General features: G+C 38.9%; 1 protein-coding gene across 8 annotated transcripts in view; it reads right to left on the bottom strand.

Moving 5' to 3' along the window:
* Positions 1-1,751: 1,751 nt before the first annotated feature.
* ARL13B (ADP ribosylation factor like GTPase 13B) overlaps positions 1,752-15,592 on the bottom strand; it is an 80,161-nt gene continuing 66,320 nt past the window's right edge. For 3 of the 8 annotated variants that reach the window (XM_005283652.4, XM_065589129.1, XM_008166157.4), the window contains 4 exons: positions 14,608-14,839; positions 13,954-14,070; positions 12,684-12,752; positions 1,752-4,134 (listed from right to left, as the gene is read on the bottom strand). In XM_005283652.4, coding sequence (XP_005283709.2) covers positions 4,058-4,134; positions 12,684-12,752; positions 13,954-14,070; positions 14,608-14,839 — 495 coding nt within the window. In that variant the 3' untranslated portion in view covers positions 1,752-4,057. Of the gene's footprint in view, positions 4,135-11,580; positions 11,624-12,683; positions 12,753-13,250; positions 13,340-13,953; positions 14,071-14,607; positions 14,840-15,592 lie in introns of all 8 variants that reach the window. The other 5 variants (XR_006175308.2, XR_006175309.2, XM_024103642.3 and 2 more) reach the window with 5 other exon arrangements.

Raw genomic sequence — 15,592 nt, 5'->3', positions numbered from 1 at the left:
ATCTCACCCTACAATTTCCCAGTTAGAGGTCAATTCATTTTTATGACCCTAGGTGGTGGTGGTGGTGGTGGGGTGTTACTGTGTGAAACGCAGTCACAATCCTATAATCTTTCCCCTCACTACCAGTGCAAGGGGAGTGAGGTTAACCCCATCTTCACTGGGGAGCAGGCAGTGCTTTGCAGCTTGCCACAGTGCATTATTTTCCTAAAACAGTCTGTTGTGGAGTACAGCTCACCCTCTAATAAGTGCCAATGTGATCTTTGGTAAGATAGCAGAGTGTATCCAAACAACAGCAAAAAACAGCTTGAACATGTCTGCCCTAAAGTAAACTTTTATCTTTCTATTCACTTCTGTGAATCTGATTAATGGCATTTCTATTGAAATAATCTAGGATGGTGTTTCCTTTTGAGGTAATAACAGTATCCTGAGCTGAATGAACTCCAAAGGTGGCAGCCAAGGAGAGAGTTATCACAAAGTGAGCAACGAAGCATCCTGAAGTTATCATACTGAACATTATTGCTGTCTAAAGTGGCATCGCTAGGCCGAGAAGCACAGCTTTCAGGCCAAAAATAAAAATAAATAAATAAATGTTTGTGATGGAGAGAGAAGAAAAACAGGTACAGAATAATCTCCACAGAGCTGTCTAAGTTACCCCAAGCCTCCTTATGCTGCCTTAGGGGCAGAGTGCTGTTCAGAATCTCTGCATTGCTGCACCCTTTGCAACTGACATCCCCAACATCTCCTTGCAAGGGGGTACTTTGACAGCTATCTACAACTGCCTTTTGCAGTTCTCACCCTGTGTGAAATCTTTTAGGTCCTCTGTAGATTGCTCTGTCCCCCTAAACGGCTGCAACAGGATGAGGATCTCATCCAAGATTTCTAATATTATGAGTGTCTGTTATTTCAGACCCAGGTTTCTCCTGGTCCCATGTAAGTGTGGGGTTCTCTCACTTACTGTAAATTTACATAAAAATGATAAATCAGAAAAATGTGGCTGTAGACAATGTCAATCTGAAATGATTGTACTGTACTTTTAGAATACACAGTTCTAAATATTATTTACACTAAAAAAATTCAAGCATTTCAGTCAACTTTGTGTCCCCCTCTCCTTCCCTTATTTGGAACAGGGTGAAAGGGGTTAAAGAAAAAGAGACTGATTTGCCTTTTGAGGCATTAATTACATTTTAACATTAATCTAGCATTTGCAGCCACTATTTCCCATATGTTATGAAGCTATGTGGAGATCTTCTCTCACCTATCTTTTCTCATGTCCCATGAAGTTAAAATGTTACACAGACAGTGGCTTTATCTAACAGAACAGTTGCATGTGTGAATCATCCATGTATTTAAGAGCAAGTACCTTTAAGAGTTGAATACATTGATAAATGCACAAGGATAAAATCTCAAACACAGAATTTAAAACAAATATAGCAGAACCTCAGTAGCCCAATGTTATAGTTTGCTCAAAACTGGTAGTACCTCCTACCGTCTCAAAGATTAATAGTTAAGTGCAGTAGTGAGGCCTTAAGAAATCATTTAAAATAGTATTTTTTATATAATATGCTACAAATATAAATACTAATCTATAATTATGCTTTTTCTTTTTTAAATTTGTTCACTCTCTCACTAATTCATGGTATTTTGCTATGCAAATTGAAAGATGGTTCCCACAGTCATTAATAAGAATTCATGAGGTTCTTCTGTACTTGTCCCCCAAAAGTATTTAATATGTAATAAAGAAAACACTTAGATGATGTACATTAGTTTTATTCTATACGCAGAAGTCCTCAGGAAATGTGACCTTCAACAAATAAAAAGCTCATGTAGTATAAAATAATGAGAAAAACAATGCAGTCAATTACAGTAGGCTTTCATATATAAAACTGTATGAAAAATATTTCTAGTAATTTGGTCTCATAACAATATACATTTATTTTAACAGTAGAAACACATTTTGAATGTGAGAAATATTCTTTTAAGTTTCAGTTCCTCATTTAGTTTCCATGCCAGCTTTCTTTTTAGTTGCACTTTAAAAAGAGAAACAAAGATTTTCATTAATTTAATTTGTTTTGCATATGGGTAAAAAAGAAAAAACTCAAAGGTCAAGATGAAACTGAAAAAAGTGTCAAACTACAATACATAGGCCCTTTGAGCCAAAGGAACATGTATGACAAGGTAGCTAAAAACGGTAAGATTAACAGGATCTTGCGTGTAAACTTTTAAGCAAAGAATGCTAAATATTAAGACACATTTACTGAAAGCAAGCCAAACTACATCACAATAGTATCATTATTTATTCAAAGAGAACCTTGTTACCATATCATAGCCTGTTACCACTACCAGGGAAGTATTCTCCTGCTATTTCCAGTCACATTCAAATGGTTTTATACATACAACGTTACTCATTGAATTGGAGTACTCTCTCTTCCCAATGCAATACAACATCCTTAATGTTAGTGACTGTTTTGCTTTAGTTAAAACAAACTAATGTTTTAAACCATTAAGTAAGGGTTATATTTCAAAAGAATTACCTGGGATTTTAGCTGTGTCACTCCCATGGACTTTAACAAGAGTCATGTGGCTAAAACCTCATGCAATGCTTTCAAATTTTAAGGTAGCTGATGAACATATTTCACTGCATTAGCACTGCCTAGTGTCTTTTGCTAGTATGAGATGCCGGGAAGCTGGTAGTGTAATAGAAAGTCACCATTGCCTGCCTATTCCAAAAACTTTTGATTTAGGACCTGTGCTTTTTTCACAAATGCTTTCAACCTCACTAGAACATTGTAGGGAAGTTCTTCCAGTCACCAGCAACTAAGCAGTAAAATTATACATACACACATGGTATAGAAATTATTCTCCCAAATGTAACAGAATACAAACTTATATCAAAACATCTGAAGTACTATAAATCCAATTCTCTCCTCCAACACACCATTCCCTTTTTAAAAAATAAATATGAGAGGGGCACATTATTTGGAAGGTTAGAATTGGGCTCATTACATTGACTTAAAAATCTCAGGTTTTACATTTTCAATATGACATTTTTAGTGTTTATAGAACACATTAAACAGACATGTATGCTAACTGATTTGATTTTTCACCAGAATTCTTAGTTGAAATGAGTTCAACATTTCAATTGTGTGCAATTTTATCTAATAGCACATAATACAATAGCCAATTAAGATATTTGAAAATATATTTACTATGCATATCAACACCCATTTAACAAAACAAAAGAAAATGATCCATAAGAAGAAAACTTTTAGACAGTCCATTCAAGTACCATAATTATGTGCAAAATCCGTTTATCTTAAAAACCCCAGAGACTGCCAGAAGGGCAATATATGAATAATTGGGCAACTGGTGATGTAAATCCCAACCAAAATGTATTGCTATTGTGAAGTAAACATAAAAGTCAATATACTCATATGGATAAAGCTATCAACAAATTTCTAACACTTTCTAGACATTTTGATGGTAACAGGCATTAATGTTAAATCAAATTCCCAAATAAAATATTAGAAAAAATTATAAAAATATAGTTAACATTTGTAGTGTATAATTCTCTATATTCACTCTAACATGCACACATCTTACAAAATGCCTTAAAATTATTAGCTGTAGAAATATGGATTGCGACAACATATGAACGACAGTCTTGATGTGCACACCCAATCCAATTGCATTTGGTCTTGAAGGTCTTTTTCTTCAGGGTTATAGCTATATAGTCTGGCAAGTAAACCCCAATATGAAACCCAACAGTACTAACCTGATCCCAAATTCCATGTGCATGCAAGTGCTCTCAAACATTTCTGTTCTCCATCTCCCTGTTAACCCCTGAAGAAGAGCTGGTGAGAATGTGAACAGTAACTAATAAGCCAAGTAGAAAATCTCATCAATCAAGTCCGGTAGAACTAATCCATGGCAGAAAAGAAAATGGGTTCTTACTGTCTCATCTCACAGCAACTTTTTAAACAGTATCAAGTTTTCTTCAAGTAAGAAAATTGTTTAATATAATGTTGTGATTAAGTTAAAAATGTAGCATGTGATCTGGTTAAGAAATGACATCATGGGTGTCACTGTTAGGTCTCTGCCGTATAGTCAATGGAGGTAGCGGCTTTCCATAGAAATCTGCGTAAGAAACATACCAGAAGAAAAACAAGTTAGTATCGAATTTACAACATCTTTTTCAAAAGGACAGATTAATTCTGTTGAATTCTTGCTGCCTTCAAAACCAGTTAATCACATTATTAAGCACTATGCCCTGTAAAGAGTGTTTGTAGGACCGACCATTTAGAAAAATATCCAAACACAGCACTGTTGAATACTGCAGGCATATACAGGCTTGACTAAGTCTAGCAATTATGCAACTGCAAAATCAGGGACAGGGACACCTATTCTAGTAAAGAAAATTAGGCCTAGTTTTTCAAAAATTACCAGCAATTTTGGACACCTGACTTCACACACCTTAACGGGGCCTGATTTTCAGAAAGTACTAAATTGCCACTCTCTGAAAATCCTATGTTCTAATGGAGTCTCAAGTTGGGCAGCCAGACATTAAGTTATTCAAAATCACTAATTACTTTGGAAAATTTAGGCTCCAATCTTTAATTTTGACACTACAGCAGTCTAATATATATAAATATAGATATATATCTTGTATTTCTGCTTCTTGGTCTAAACATCACCAATAAAAATAACTTCATCAACGTGTACTGCTATTACCAACTTCATTTTTCATTTTCTGACCATATTGACACAGGACCACAACTCACACAGACATGCTCGAACGATCAGATTACTTGATTGGATGACCTAAAATTATGGCAAATTACAAGTATACCATGTTGCCCAGGTAAGATATAAATATTTCATATGAATTAAAAATGGCAGTTATTTTATGCTTTATTATTGTTTCCTTGCTCATATCACTTCTATTATAGGGTATTCATGTTTACAGTGTCCAGGCTAAAAATCACTCATCTTGGTGGTTCTTTTGCTCAAAATGCTTCTCCGAGTCATTGTACAATACATATTAAGAAATAGGCACTTTGGAGTAAGCATATTAATGGATTGTAAGAGTAACTTGTAAAAAATAACTAAAAAAAAAAAAGCAATATATGGTGGTTAGATTACATGGTTAGGCTTTATTTTGTTTCTCTTTCCTTGGAGGAACTGCTCAGTTCCTTCAGGAAGATGCATACACCAGACCTTCTGGTCTCAGCTATGTAAAGTCCTGGAAACATTCTGAACACTGCACATTCTGAAGAAGACAGAACTGAATAGATAACACCACTTAAATTCATAATAAAAGATTGAGAATAATAATTCATAGGTGACAGAAATTGGCAAGAGCTACCTAGACCTTGCAAGAAGAAGGTATCAAAATTAGAATTGCTTCTGTGGTCAAAATGGCATTGCTCCTCAATGTCTGCAGTTCTCAACTGTGCCGTTTAATGAATTACATACATAACTTTTGATAGAATTTGACTAAAGCCTCTTCTTTTATTCTCCTCTAAGTGAGAAAGTGTCCAAAAGTCTGAGACCACTTATATTTTAGTTCTTATAACAATCATGCTAGCCCTCTGAATTGGATGTTGTAGTCATTTTTAGCCATCAGTGCAATGTGTTTACAGCCAGTAATAGGTTTTCAGGTGCGAAAATTTGATTCCCAGCACCAAGTTACAAGCATGACAAAGAGGAAAGAGATCCTGCCTTACATAAACAGTTGTTATTTTTTACAAACTTACATGCGAATTAGTACATGCAAAATATTAAAAATAAAATAAATTGTCAAGAATGGTTGGTAACAAGAAACAGGTGGAAAACAGGAAAATGAACAAGCAGCTTTTAGAACCCTTTGAATCTCAATTTCAATAGTATTGACAATGGAACTGTAAATCTTAAACCAAGTATAGTTTGCCATTGCAAATTTTCAGATTTTTTTTTAAACTCACAACATTGAATATATATTACAATTCACATAAAAATTCTTGTAAAGGCATATATATTTTTAATCTATAAATGTAATGACCTGTGGTTAAATAGTTTTTAGAGTTTAGAATTAACAAACGCAAGCAAATTCAGGTCTTACTCCTTAAGTACATGTATACATGTTAGCAAGATCAGGGTTTTATTTTCCCCCATAATACTTAGGATAAGATCGGCTACTGAAGACTAGTTTTACAATGATGTAAATCCATTGAATTACTCCCATTTTACAGGTGTGAGAAGAGAATCAGGAGCACAACATTAACAGAACCATTTTGAATCCTAACAGGGGTAAATGAAAGCTTTTGAGAGGCTTCTGTTATAGTCAGCCTCTCACTAAGTAACTAAAAAGGAATTTTAGGAAGATTGGGTTTGGAGGGCAATCTAAGCACTATATCAAAGCTGAAATAGTTTATGATTGATGCAAATATATCCTTCATCAGGAATAATGTGACACTCATTTACAAGTGTTGTGCTACAGTCACTTACCTAGCTGGCAAAATTTCAATCTTTGTTGGCTCTGCCTAAACATCCTGCATACAACTCTACTCTCCACAAAGAATGATGGAAGAATGATAAGATTCAGATCCTAAATAGCCTGATCATCTGTTACTATAGCAAGTCAACAGTATTAAGAAAAAATTACTTCTCTCATAACGCTCAAACAGCACTATAACCAGAGCCTTGCAGGTTTCTTTTACTGCATGTTACACAGTACTGATTTTTAGATCTCTATATTGCCATCACTGTACTATGCGTCTACTACACATCTAGAAATAGTCCAACATTTTAAAAAAAGACAGATACAAATATTTCAAATTACTCTCCTATTCTTACTAACACACAGAGTCACAAGAGTGACTAGGAATACTAAAGGAGCACTTATGGTATTTCATGAGCATAGACAGAAACTAAAGCCACAGAAGTCACATTTAAGGGGATGGAGGCGTTAGATTCCCATATGATGTGTTTGCTTTATTGACCTAGCAAATATTTTCATAATACAGTCTTTGCAAGTGACTTGGGTAAAATAAACATGTTATAAAGTTATGATTGTGCATAAGTACAAGATGGTGTTTGAAGTTTAACAAATTGGTTATTTTCAGTGGCTTTTTTCTTGGCTAAAAGGCCCCAAAACTACTTTAAGTGGAGCACCTGCAAAAAGAATGTTCTCATCCTACAGTACTTGTGGTTCTTCGAGATATTGCAGTTCGTGTGGATCCCACTGTAGGCGTGCATGTGCCTCATGTGCACGAGATGGGATTATTTGAATAGCAGTGTCTGTTGCCTCCTTGTAGTTTTATGAGAGGGCATAAAGGGTGCAGCACCTGCAACTCTCCCCAGTTCCCTTGCTATTCAAAGCCTGGGCTAGCTCAAGACTGTGAAAAGCAGCGATGGAGGGCAGGTTGTGAGATCCACACTGATTACATCATCTTAAAGGAACTTGCAGTACCTGTCAGTTAAGTAACCTTTCTTCTTTGAGTTTGTGTCAGTGCAGATCACACTGCAGGTAGCTGGCATGCTGTCTTCCCTCAGGTTGGTGGAGATGAGAGTTTCATAGAATCATAGAATATCAGAGTTGGAAGGGACCTCAAGAGGTCATCTAGTCCAACCCCCTGCTCAAAGCAGGACCAATTCCCAGCTAAATCATTTCAACTGTATCCGTCCAACAGCGACTGTAGTACTGCTCTCCCGACCTTGCCACCTGATTTAGCTGCTGACTACAAGGCACAGTGTTTGACAAAGGAGGTTACTTATTGTTGCCGTACAGATCTCTGATATTGGCACACTTGTGAAGCAAGTGGTGGACTGTTGCTTATGCTCCGGTTTAGTGCGCTTTGCAGTTTGTTGGGAGAGGTACAACATCCAACTGGTAACACCGCTTCATTGCGATATCCTTCATTACCCGTGACATGGCCTGACCTTTAGAAACCCTGGCTGTGACTAGATACAGACAGGGTGACAGTCTGAACAGCTCAGTCCTCGAAACGTAATAAAGTAAACTCCTGTATACCTCTAGTGTATGTAATTTCTTTTCTCACAGTTCAGTGTGGCTTTGGGAAGAAAACTGGCATATTGATTGATTGCTTAAGGAGGTCTCAGAATTTCACCTAAGGAATGAACTTATTGGGGGGGGGGGGAGGGTGTCAGCACCATCTTTTCGCTGTTGAATGGATAGGATCGGCCATATGTGCTTGAAGCTCCCTCACTCGTCTAGCTGAAGTGAGAGCCACTAGGAAGACAGTATTCAGAGCAAAGTGATGCAAGGAGCATTCTGAGAGAGAATAAAATGGAAACTCCATGAGCCTCAGGAGGACTGCACTGAGGTCCCAGGCAGGGGGTAGGTTTTCTGACATATGGGTAAGTATGTCACTTTGAGAAACTTCAGTACTGAAGAGGGATGAGGAAGGGAAGTAGGTAGGGGGGGGTGGATATGGAAATAAATGGGGTAGCCATGGGCAATGATGTTCAGTGCCCACTTGTCTGAAGCAATATCAGACCAAGCCCGATGGAACAGGCAATGTGGCTTCTTAAGATGGCTGCTGTCTCCTGATCATTTCTGATGTGGTTCCTGACATTCCTGTCAAATCTGCTGTTTAGCTGCTGGGGTGAGGTGAGCGATGGAGGAGGCAGATGATCTCAAGTATTGCAATGGTTTCTGTGGTGGGTAGACCCGATGTCTACCCTAAAAACAGGGGTGTCTGCGGTCTCTCTGTTTAGGCTGATATTTGTAGGGCTTCCTAGAGGGGTAGTATATAAATCCCTAGTGACCCCAGCGTGGCCCTTAAATTTTTCAAAGACTGGAGTGCTTTGTCCATTCTTTTGCTGAAGAGCTCATTCCCTCGAGCAGGAGGGTCCTATATGGTGTCTTGGACCTCCTTTGGTATTTCAGATGTCAAGAGCCATGGTTGTAACTGTGGCCATATCAGAGGCATCTATGGCTGCCCATAGAGCTGTTCTAGCAACTGTTCGGCCTTCTTTAATGATCTCTCTAAATTCCCTCCTAGCATCCTGTGGTACCTTTAAGAGGAAAGGGACCAAACTTTCCTATGTCAGGAAATTACATCTGGCAAACAACTCTTCTTAGTTTGCCACACAGAGTTGCAGTCAGGCAGATGAGTAGACTTTGCACCCATAAAGGTCCACCTTTTGGGGGTGTTTGTTCTTGGGCTTGTCTTTGTTGAGTTTTGACTTTTCCGCCTCTGATGATGGTGGTCTCGGTAGTGATGTAACAAGGGAGCCTGTTGTCCTCCTCTTCCTGGAGGTACAAGAGGGAAATCTGCTGTGAGACACCTGAGATGGTGGCTCCCATTCAGGCCAGCGTGACCAGGGCAACATACTGGCCAATTGCAGCTGTTGGCCCAATGCCACTCATATCTCCTTTGCAGCAGTGCCCTGAGAGAGGGATCTCTGGTACCAGCTCTAGGGCTGGCTCTCAGAAAGTAGGAGAAGCATTTCTGCTCAACACCATGGAGCAGGTGTAAACCAGTGATGGTGAAGAAGAATAAGACTTCAAATGACAATGCCATGGAGTAAGGGCTCAGATCCAATTCTGGTGCTGGGTACTACCCTGGTACAAATGATGTCCCCAGAGGGGATCTCGACAGTTCTGAGAGAGCATACATAGGGCTTGTAATCAGCAGGGTGGTTGGTGCTGGTGCCTTCATTGATACTAGTGTTGATGCTTGTTTACTGAATTTTGCTCCTTCCTCAGACGCTTTGACCTTGGAGGAGTGAAGATGCTTCTCCTCCCTATGGGATGGTGTCTCCTGATGCTCAGAGCTGTGTTTGAGCTCCACTTTCTTTTGGTCTCACCTCTCTGGTGGTGCACCTTTGCTGGCTCCGATGATGACATGTCTGAGCAAGAGGCGCCGCTGCCAAAGATGGGGTTGTCAACTCTGGTGTCAATGTAGTGGTGACTGGTGCTGAAGGACTTGGTCAATGTCAACATAACCAGTGCCAAATTTGGCATCATCTTCTTTCCTGCCATTCTTTCACTACTGGACCCTCTGATATTACTCCTGAGGGCATTCTGCACCAAAAGAATAAAAATTCTGTGTACAATATTTTAAAATTCTGCACATTTTATGTGTCAAATAAATGTGGAAGCTCCAACATGGCACTGAGGAGGACAGGCCACTGGTTGCACAGAGGTGGGAGATCACTCTGCAGCTCTTCCACCCTCCACCCCCACCCCCCAGGACACAGACTCAGCAATGAGGCTGCACCCAAGCCTGACACAGCACAAGGACCAGGCCTGCCTCAGAACCACCCTAGGGCCCTGCCCCTCCGTGCCAGGTGCACAAGGTGTGGGTAGGCAGGCTCAGCCCGGCAGGATCCATCCAGGTGTGGGTGAAGAGGGTTCAGTATGGGGCAATCTGGGTTCAGGCAGCTCAGAGGTGGATCCGGGTGCGGGACGTGATTTGGATGCACCAGGGTTTGTTGGGGGGTTCTGGGTGCAAGGGTAATGGGACTCTGTGGGGGAGTCCAGGTGAAGGTGGTTGGAGCTCAGTGGCGGTGGGGATCTGGGGGTGGAGGGAGATAGAGCTTGGCAGAGGGTCTGAGTGTGGGGGTTCAGATACTGGGGAAGGAGTGAGGCGGGGATCCAGGTGCAGCTAGTTGGAGCTCAGTGAGGTGGGGATCCGGGTGCGGGTGACTTGGCAGGGTGGTCCAGGTGCAGGGGGAGTGGGGCTCAGCATGGGGGGTTCTGGACAGTGATCCCTCCCCCTGCAGCTGAAGAGCGACGGGTGCAGGAAACGGGGGCAGTTTGCAGAGCTTCCTGCAGCCTGGGGAGAAATCTAGGGGTGGGTCTGACCCAACTCTGGATGCTGTGCAAGGGAAGAGGAAGTCCTCCCTTCCCCAGCCCAGCCGGGACTACCACATTCAACTGGTTTTGTCTTGCCGCCATGGGCAATAAGAAGGAACTGAAGTACAGTTATAGCTGTTCTGCCCTTTATGCCCTTGCATGGGAGTATGAGGCAGCACAGGGAGCATGGTGGCCCCAAAAGACACTGTTAATCAAAAACATGTGCTCTCATGCACCTGAATGCCTAAAATGGGATTCACACTAACATACTCGAAGAAAAACTTCAGTTTTTAAACTTCAGCAGATATTATATGTAGCAGGGGACAAAAGGACCCGAAATCACAAAACACAATGGATTTGACTCCTCTAGGGTTTAAAAAGTTGTTTCACAGAGTTAATTACTGGGAAAATTTTGCACTAATTAAATAAATCCCTGAGAAGAACAAGGGTAAACAATGTTTTTGCACTTGCTTGCTAGATCCAAACTCCCATGGTCTTCAATGGATACCTGCAGTCAATAGGAGTTCCTCTCACAGCATCTTTCATTCAAGGATCTCAAAGTGCTTTTAAAGTATTATCACAATTTTACAGATGGGAAAACTGAGGAATACAGAGGTTAGGTAACTTGTCCAAGGTCACATACAGCCAGTGGCAGAGTTGGGAATAGAACCTAGGTCTCTTGATTTCCAGTCCCGTGCTCTAGCCACAAAACAGAAAGCCTCACTTATGAGCAAATCAGCTGTAAGCAAAGAGCATGACCCTTTCCCTTCCCTCCCTACCTCTTTTCTGGCTTTTCTTTCTCTCTTTCTTCTCTTTAAACTCCTTAAAAGAAGAGTAAGATTGTTTTATGATTAAGATTTAATAAATATAAACTACAGATACTTCTCTTATTGCACGTAACAGTGTCTCCTGTAGAAAGTAAATTTTTTCTTTTAAAATCTCATTTCACTTATAACCATTTGATCAGAATTTGAAAAAACACTAACATGTAAAAAAAATAACGTACACTATAAAAGCCTCTGTATGGCACTGGGAACAAGCTGTAATACCAGACAATATACAAAACATCTCTTGCAGGGTCTGCTGTAAAAGGAGATGTTTTATGCAAACAAACAATATGGAAATTATTTCCGCCCTAAATAGACATTTAAATTATTAGAATTAAGAGAAATAATTACTCAGCTCAAGGAGGAAAAGTTAAAACCAGGAATCTCCTATATTTTAATACAAGTTACTAAGCTTAATCCTCCCAGCATTTGGTACAGTTTACAGGGACATTTTCTATTACAGTGTCAGCTATGTAATTCAAAGGTTCACAGATGCCTTTAATTTTCATTCTGGCAATAAAACAGATCCAGATCTATGCCAAAGTACACATGGATGATGCCCATAACATGTTACATTTTTAAAAATTAAATGTAGTTTTTTGTTTTAAAGTATTTTGGAACTGTCAAATTAAAGTTCTTCACATTCAGAATGTTGCCAATACATATGGATAATTGAAATGTATATTTGATTTACTTCTAAGTTTTAAAAGCATTTTAAACTACTATGAAATAAAAAAAGAAGGGTTTGATTTTGAAATTTTAAGGGATGGGCCCTATTACTGCAGTATTATATGGCATATCATAATAGGTACGTGCATGCTATTGTACAAACATCCTAAAATGATTTATGACACCACATGCTGCTTTGAACTCCTTTTGGGGGAAAAGGAAATAAAGAGAACAAACACATTAAAAAAAGGAACCGAAAAATCAAAAAGATGCTTTTAACAAGCAAAGGGTTAGTTTTTGGTTGAAGGTATTAAAGAAATAAAAAGCTGAAGAATGGAATGAATGTATAAGAGAACAACAAATGGTGCTCTTTTTTTAAAAATTACCAGAATGACGGGTTTCACCAAGAGGTTCAAGTTTTCGAAGTCTATTAACGTTGGGCGTTCCCCAGCCAACTAAAGAAAAACAAACCACAATAAAAAAGGTATCACTGTCAAAATATTTGGCTCTGAAGAAAAGCTGGGAGGGAGGGGGAATCTTTCTCCTCAGAAGACAAGAAAGTATCGGGGAGTGAGGAGAGGAATACTTTCTACATGGTGTATTAAGTGAATCCACTGGAAACAAAATACTATTTAAAATGTAATGTAAAGCAGCGATGAAAAATATCTTAATATTTTAGAGAGTTGCACTTATTCAATTCTTGCACTTTTGTTAAGCAACAGACAAAATACTTTCCCTGTTTCCCCAGCTTTATACTTTCAACCTAATATTAACTCCATACACTGTAAAAGATTCCATCAATAGATTCAGATACTGAAAAAGTTAACCAATTAAAAGCTGGAAGAACAGTGTACTTCAATCAGATAGGACAAGCAGATCATCCTGAAAATCAGGACACTAGCCATTTGTAAGACAAGATATCTAAATCATCTCTGAAATATTTTTGTACCTGCCTGTTAATTGCTGTAGGTACCATCAGTATTTTTTTTCCCTGCCACAGAAGTAATGTTCAAGTTATACCAAGGTGCATGATTTCCAAGATCTGTGAGGAGTTCAAAAGATTAAGTTTTCTACTGGCAGTTTTACTTATTAATAATCAGATTTTTCTTACTCAGCACATTATGAGCGTTCTTGGAAGGATGTCACTGGGCCTTCTTTTGGCTTTCTCGAAAGCAAGTGATTGTGTGTTTTCTCCAGCTGTGCCTACTGAAGAAGCTCACAATATGACGAGCAAGAAATCAGAATGGTCACACTTTATATTTAAGTAATATTAACAATTTATAAAGGGCTATTATTGATGTATGTAGTTATACCAAATAAATTACATCTAAATGGGGAGTTATTGAAGCAGAGCTATATATTACTCTTCTACAGCCATGCCGGTCAATTTTCCCAAGCCCTAACTAGGAACTGAGAAAATATACCCTGCAGCTTAACTTGCCCTAGTGAGTTGAAAGCCTACTGACATAATGATAGTGCTCACCAGCCTCATACAAGTGGGGATCTTCATGGGCAATTCTCAAAAGAAACTAATCAAACTATGATGGCATAATCCTGTGTGAAACTATTTTTCTCTGCATGTTTAAAAAGCCAAGTCTTTTAAGGGCCCAGCTTTCATGAAGTGGCACACTTATCACCACAGGGTATTTAACTCACCTGGTGGAAGAGGTGGAGGTGGGGTCGGATTTTTGGGAACAGCTTCCTCTGTACTGACTGGTTCCACCCTGTGACTCCTTTTTAACTTCAGTTTCTTTATTTTCTTTTTACTGGTATCTACGCCAAATGGAAAGAAAACAGTTCATTGACCACACATTTACTGTTAAGAATTAATTCTACAGTACTGTACAGATGTGTCCTTTTGATGACTATAAGTGTTGGGGTGGACTGCTCTAAGTATTTTCATTCTGTATGTAATGAACAGCAGTCCTGATGTGATATATAACCCACACAACAGACTTTTAAACCTTATTACTGTAAATAATCACGTATGTACATGTAAGGTCCAAAGTTTGTCAGATAGGTGAGTACAACTCATTGATATTAATGCAAGGTGTATTATGGATTTGAAGGTACTGGTAAAAATGGGTCGATTGTAACTGGATAAGACTGATGAATACACTAATTCTTGGTTGAATTATGACCTTCTGTACAGTAACATAATTGTGCATTTGTATCCTTCAGTTATTTGTGATGTGGCATACACAAAGTCATACAGACACAGGAAAGAGTTGGGTGAAAAATAAGAATCAAATTAAATATAACAGTGGTAGTTATGACAGTAAGAAGCTATATTCAAATTGGAGTTATCACCTGAATCAAGGCATTCTGAGCTTTGTTGGTCACCCTCTTCTTCATGTTCCAATTGCTGTGCGAGTGCAGATTTGTATGTTTCTATTAGTCTATAATCATTTGTTTTTTGGCTACAGCTGCTGGTCAGGCTCTGTGTGTCCATTTGTTCCTGCTCTCCTCTAGGTTTCAAGGCAATGGCATCCTTTTCAATCTCCATCCTCTGCCTCTTCTCCTGTTCAATTCTTTTTTCATTCTAGCAAAAGTAGTACAAGATGTCATTTTAACAATATTGAGTGTCAGAGACTGCTCTAAAAAGATAGGAAGAGCATCCTAAACACAAGGGGGTAGACTCTGATAGACCATTTTTTTAAAAAATTCTCATGTGTAGCGTAATTAACAAGTTTCAAGAATGTGCAAAAGAGGAAATAAAATCCCAAGTTTCACAAGATGCTGCTCAAGATTTAACCTAGAAAAATGAACAACTAAAAGCTCTAGAAGTGATGTTTAGACTTCTGAGTGGTAACCAGTTTAGGGAGGAATGGCCGCACACAGCTTCATGGCCTAAATGCATTTTCGTTCTTTTTACTTTTTTAAAATGCCATGCGAGAAAAAGATACAAGTACAAACAGTGTCAATACCCCGAGCAAGAGAATTAAAAACTTTTACTAACTCCTTCAATTTCTATTCGTTTATTTTGTTTAGAAAAACACACAAGTTTTGAAATACCTTGCAAATCAACATTTTGTCTTGGTGGAACACTGATTACGTAATGCAGACTTGATAGAGTATCTGTTCTACAAGTTCCACATAATGAGCAGCTCTGCAGCACTTGTAGCATTCTCCTTCTCCCCCCGCCCCACAGATGTACATTACTGTAGGATCCTGTGAAATCTGTCATTGTGCACATAGCTGACTTTACATGATATGATCGTGTGGATGCTCGTCCTGGAGAGTAGGACCAAGCCTTGACTATTTACATTTATTGGAGCTCACTATTTTTTCTATA

Source organism: Chrysemys picta, chromosome 1 (assembly GCF_011386835.1).
Source record: "Chrysemys picta bellii isolate R12L10 chromosome 1, ASM1138683v2, whole genome shotgun sequence".
In the NCBI taxonomy this organism is placed as follows: Eukaryota; Metazoa; Chordata; order Testudines; family Emydidae; genus Chrysemys; species Chrysemys picta.
The sequence above is the reverse complement of the archived record's forward strand: the minus strand, read 5'-3'. Positions and strand labels throughout refer to the sequence as shown.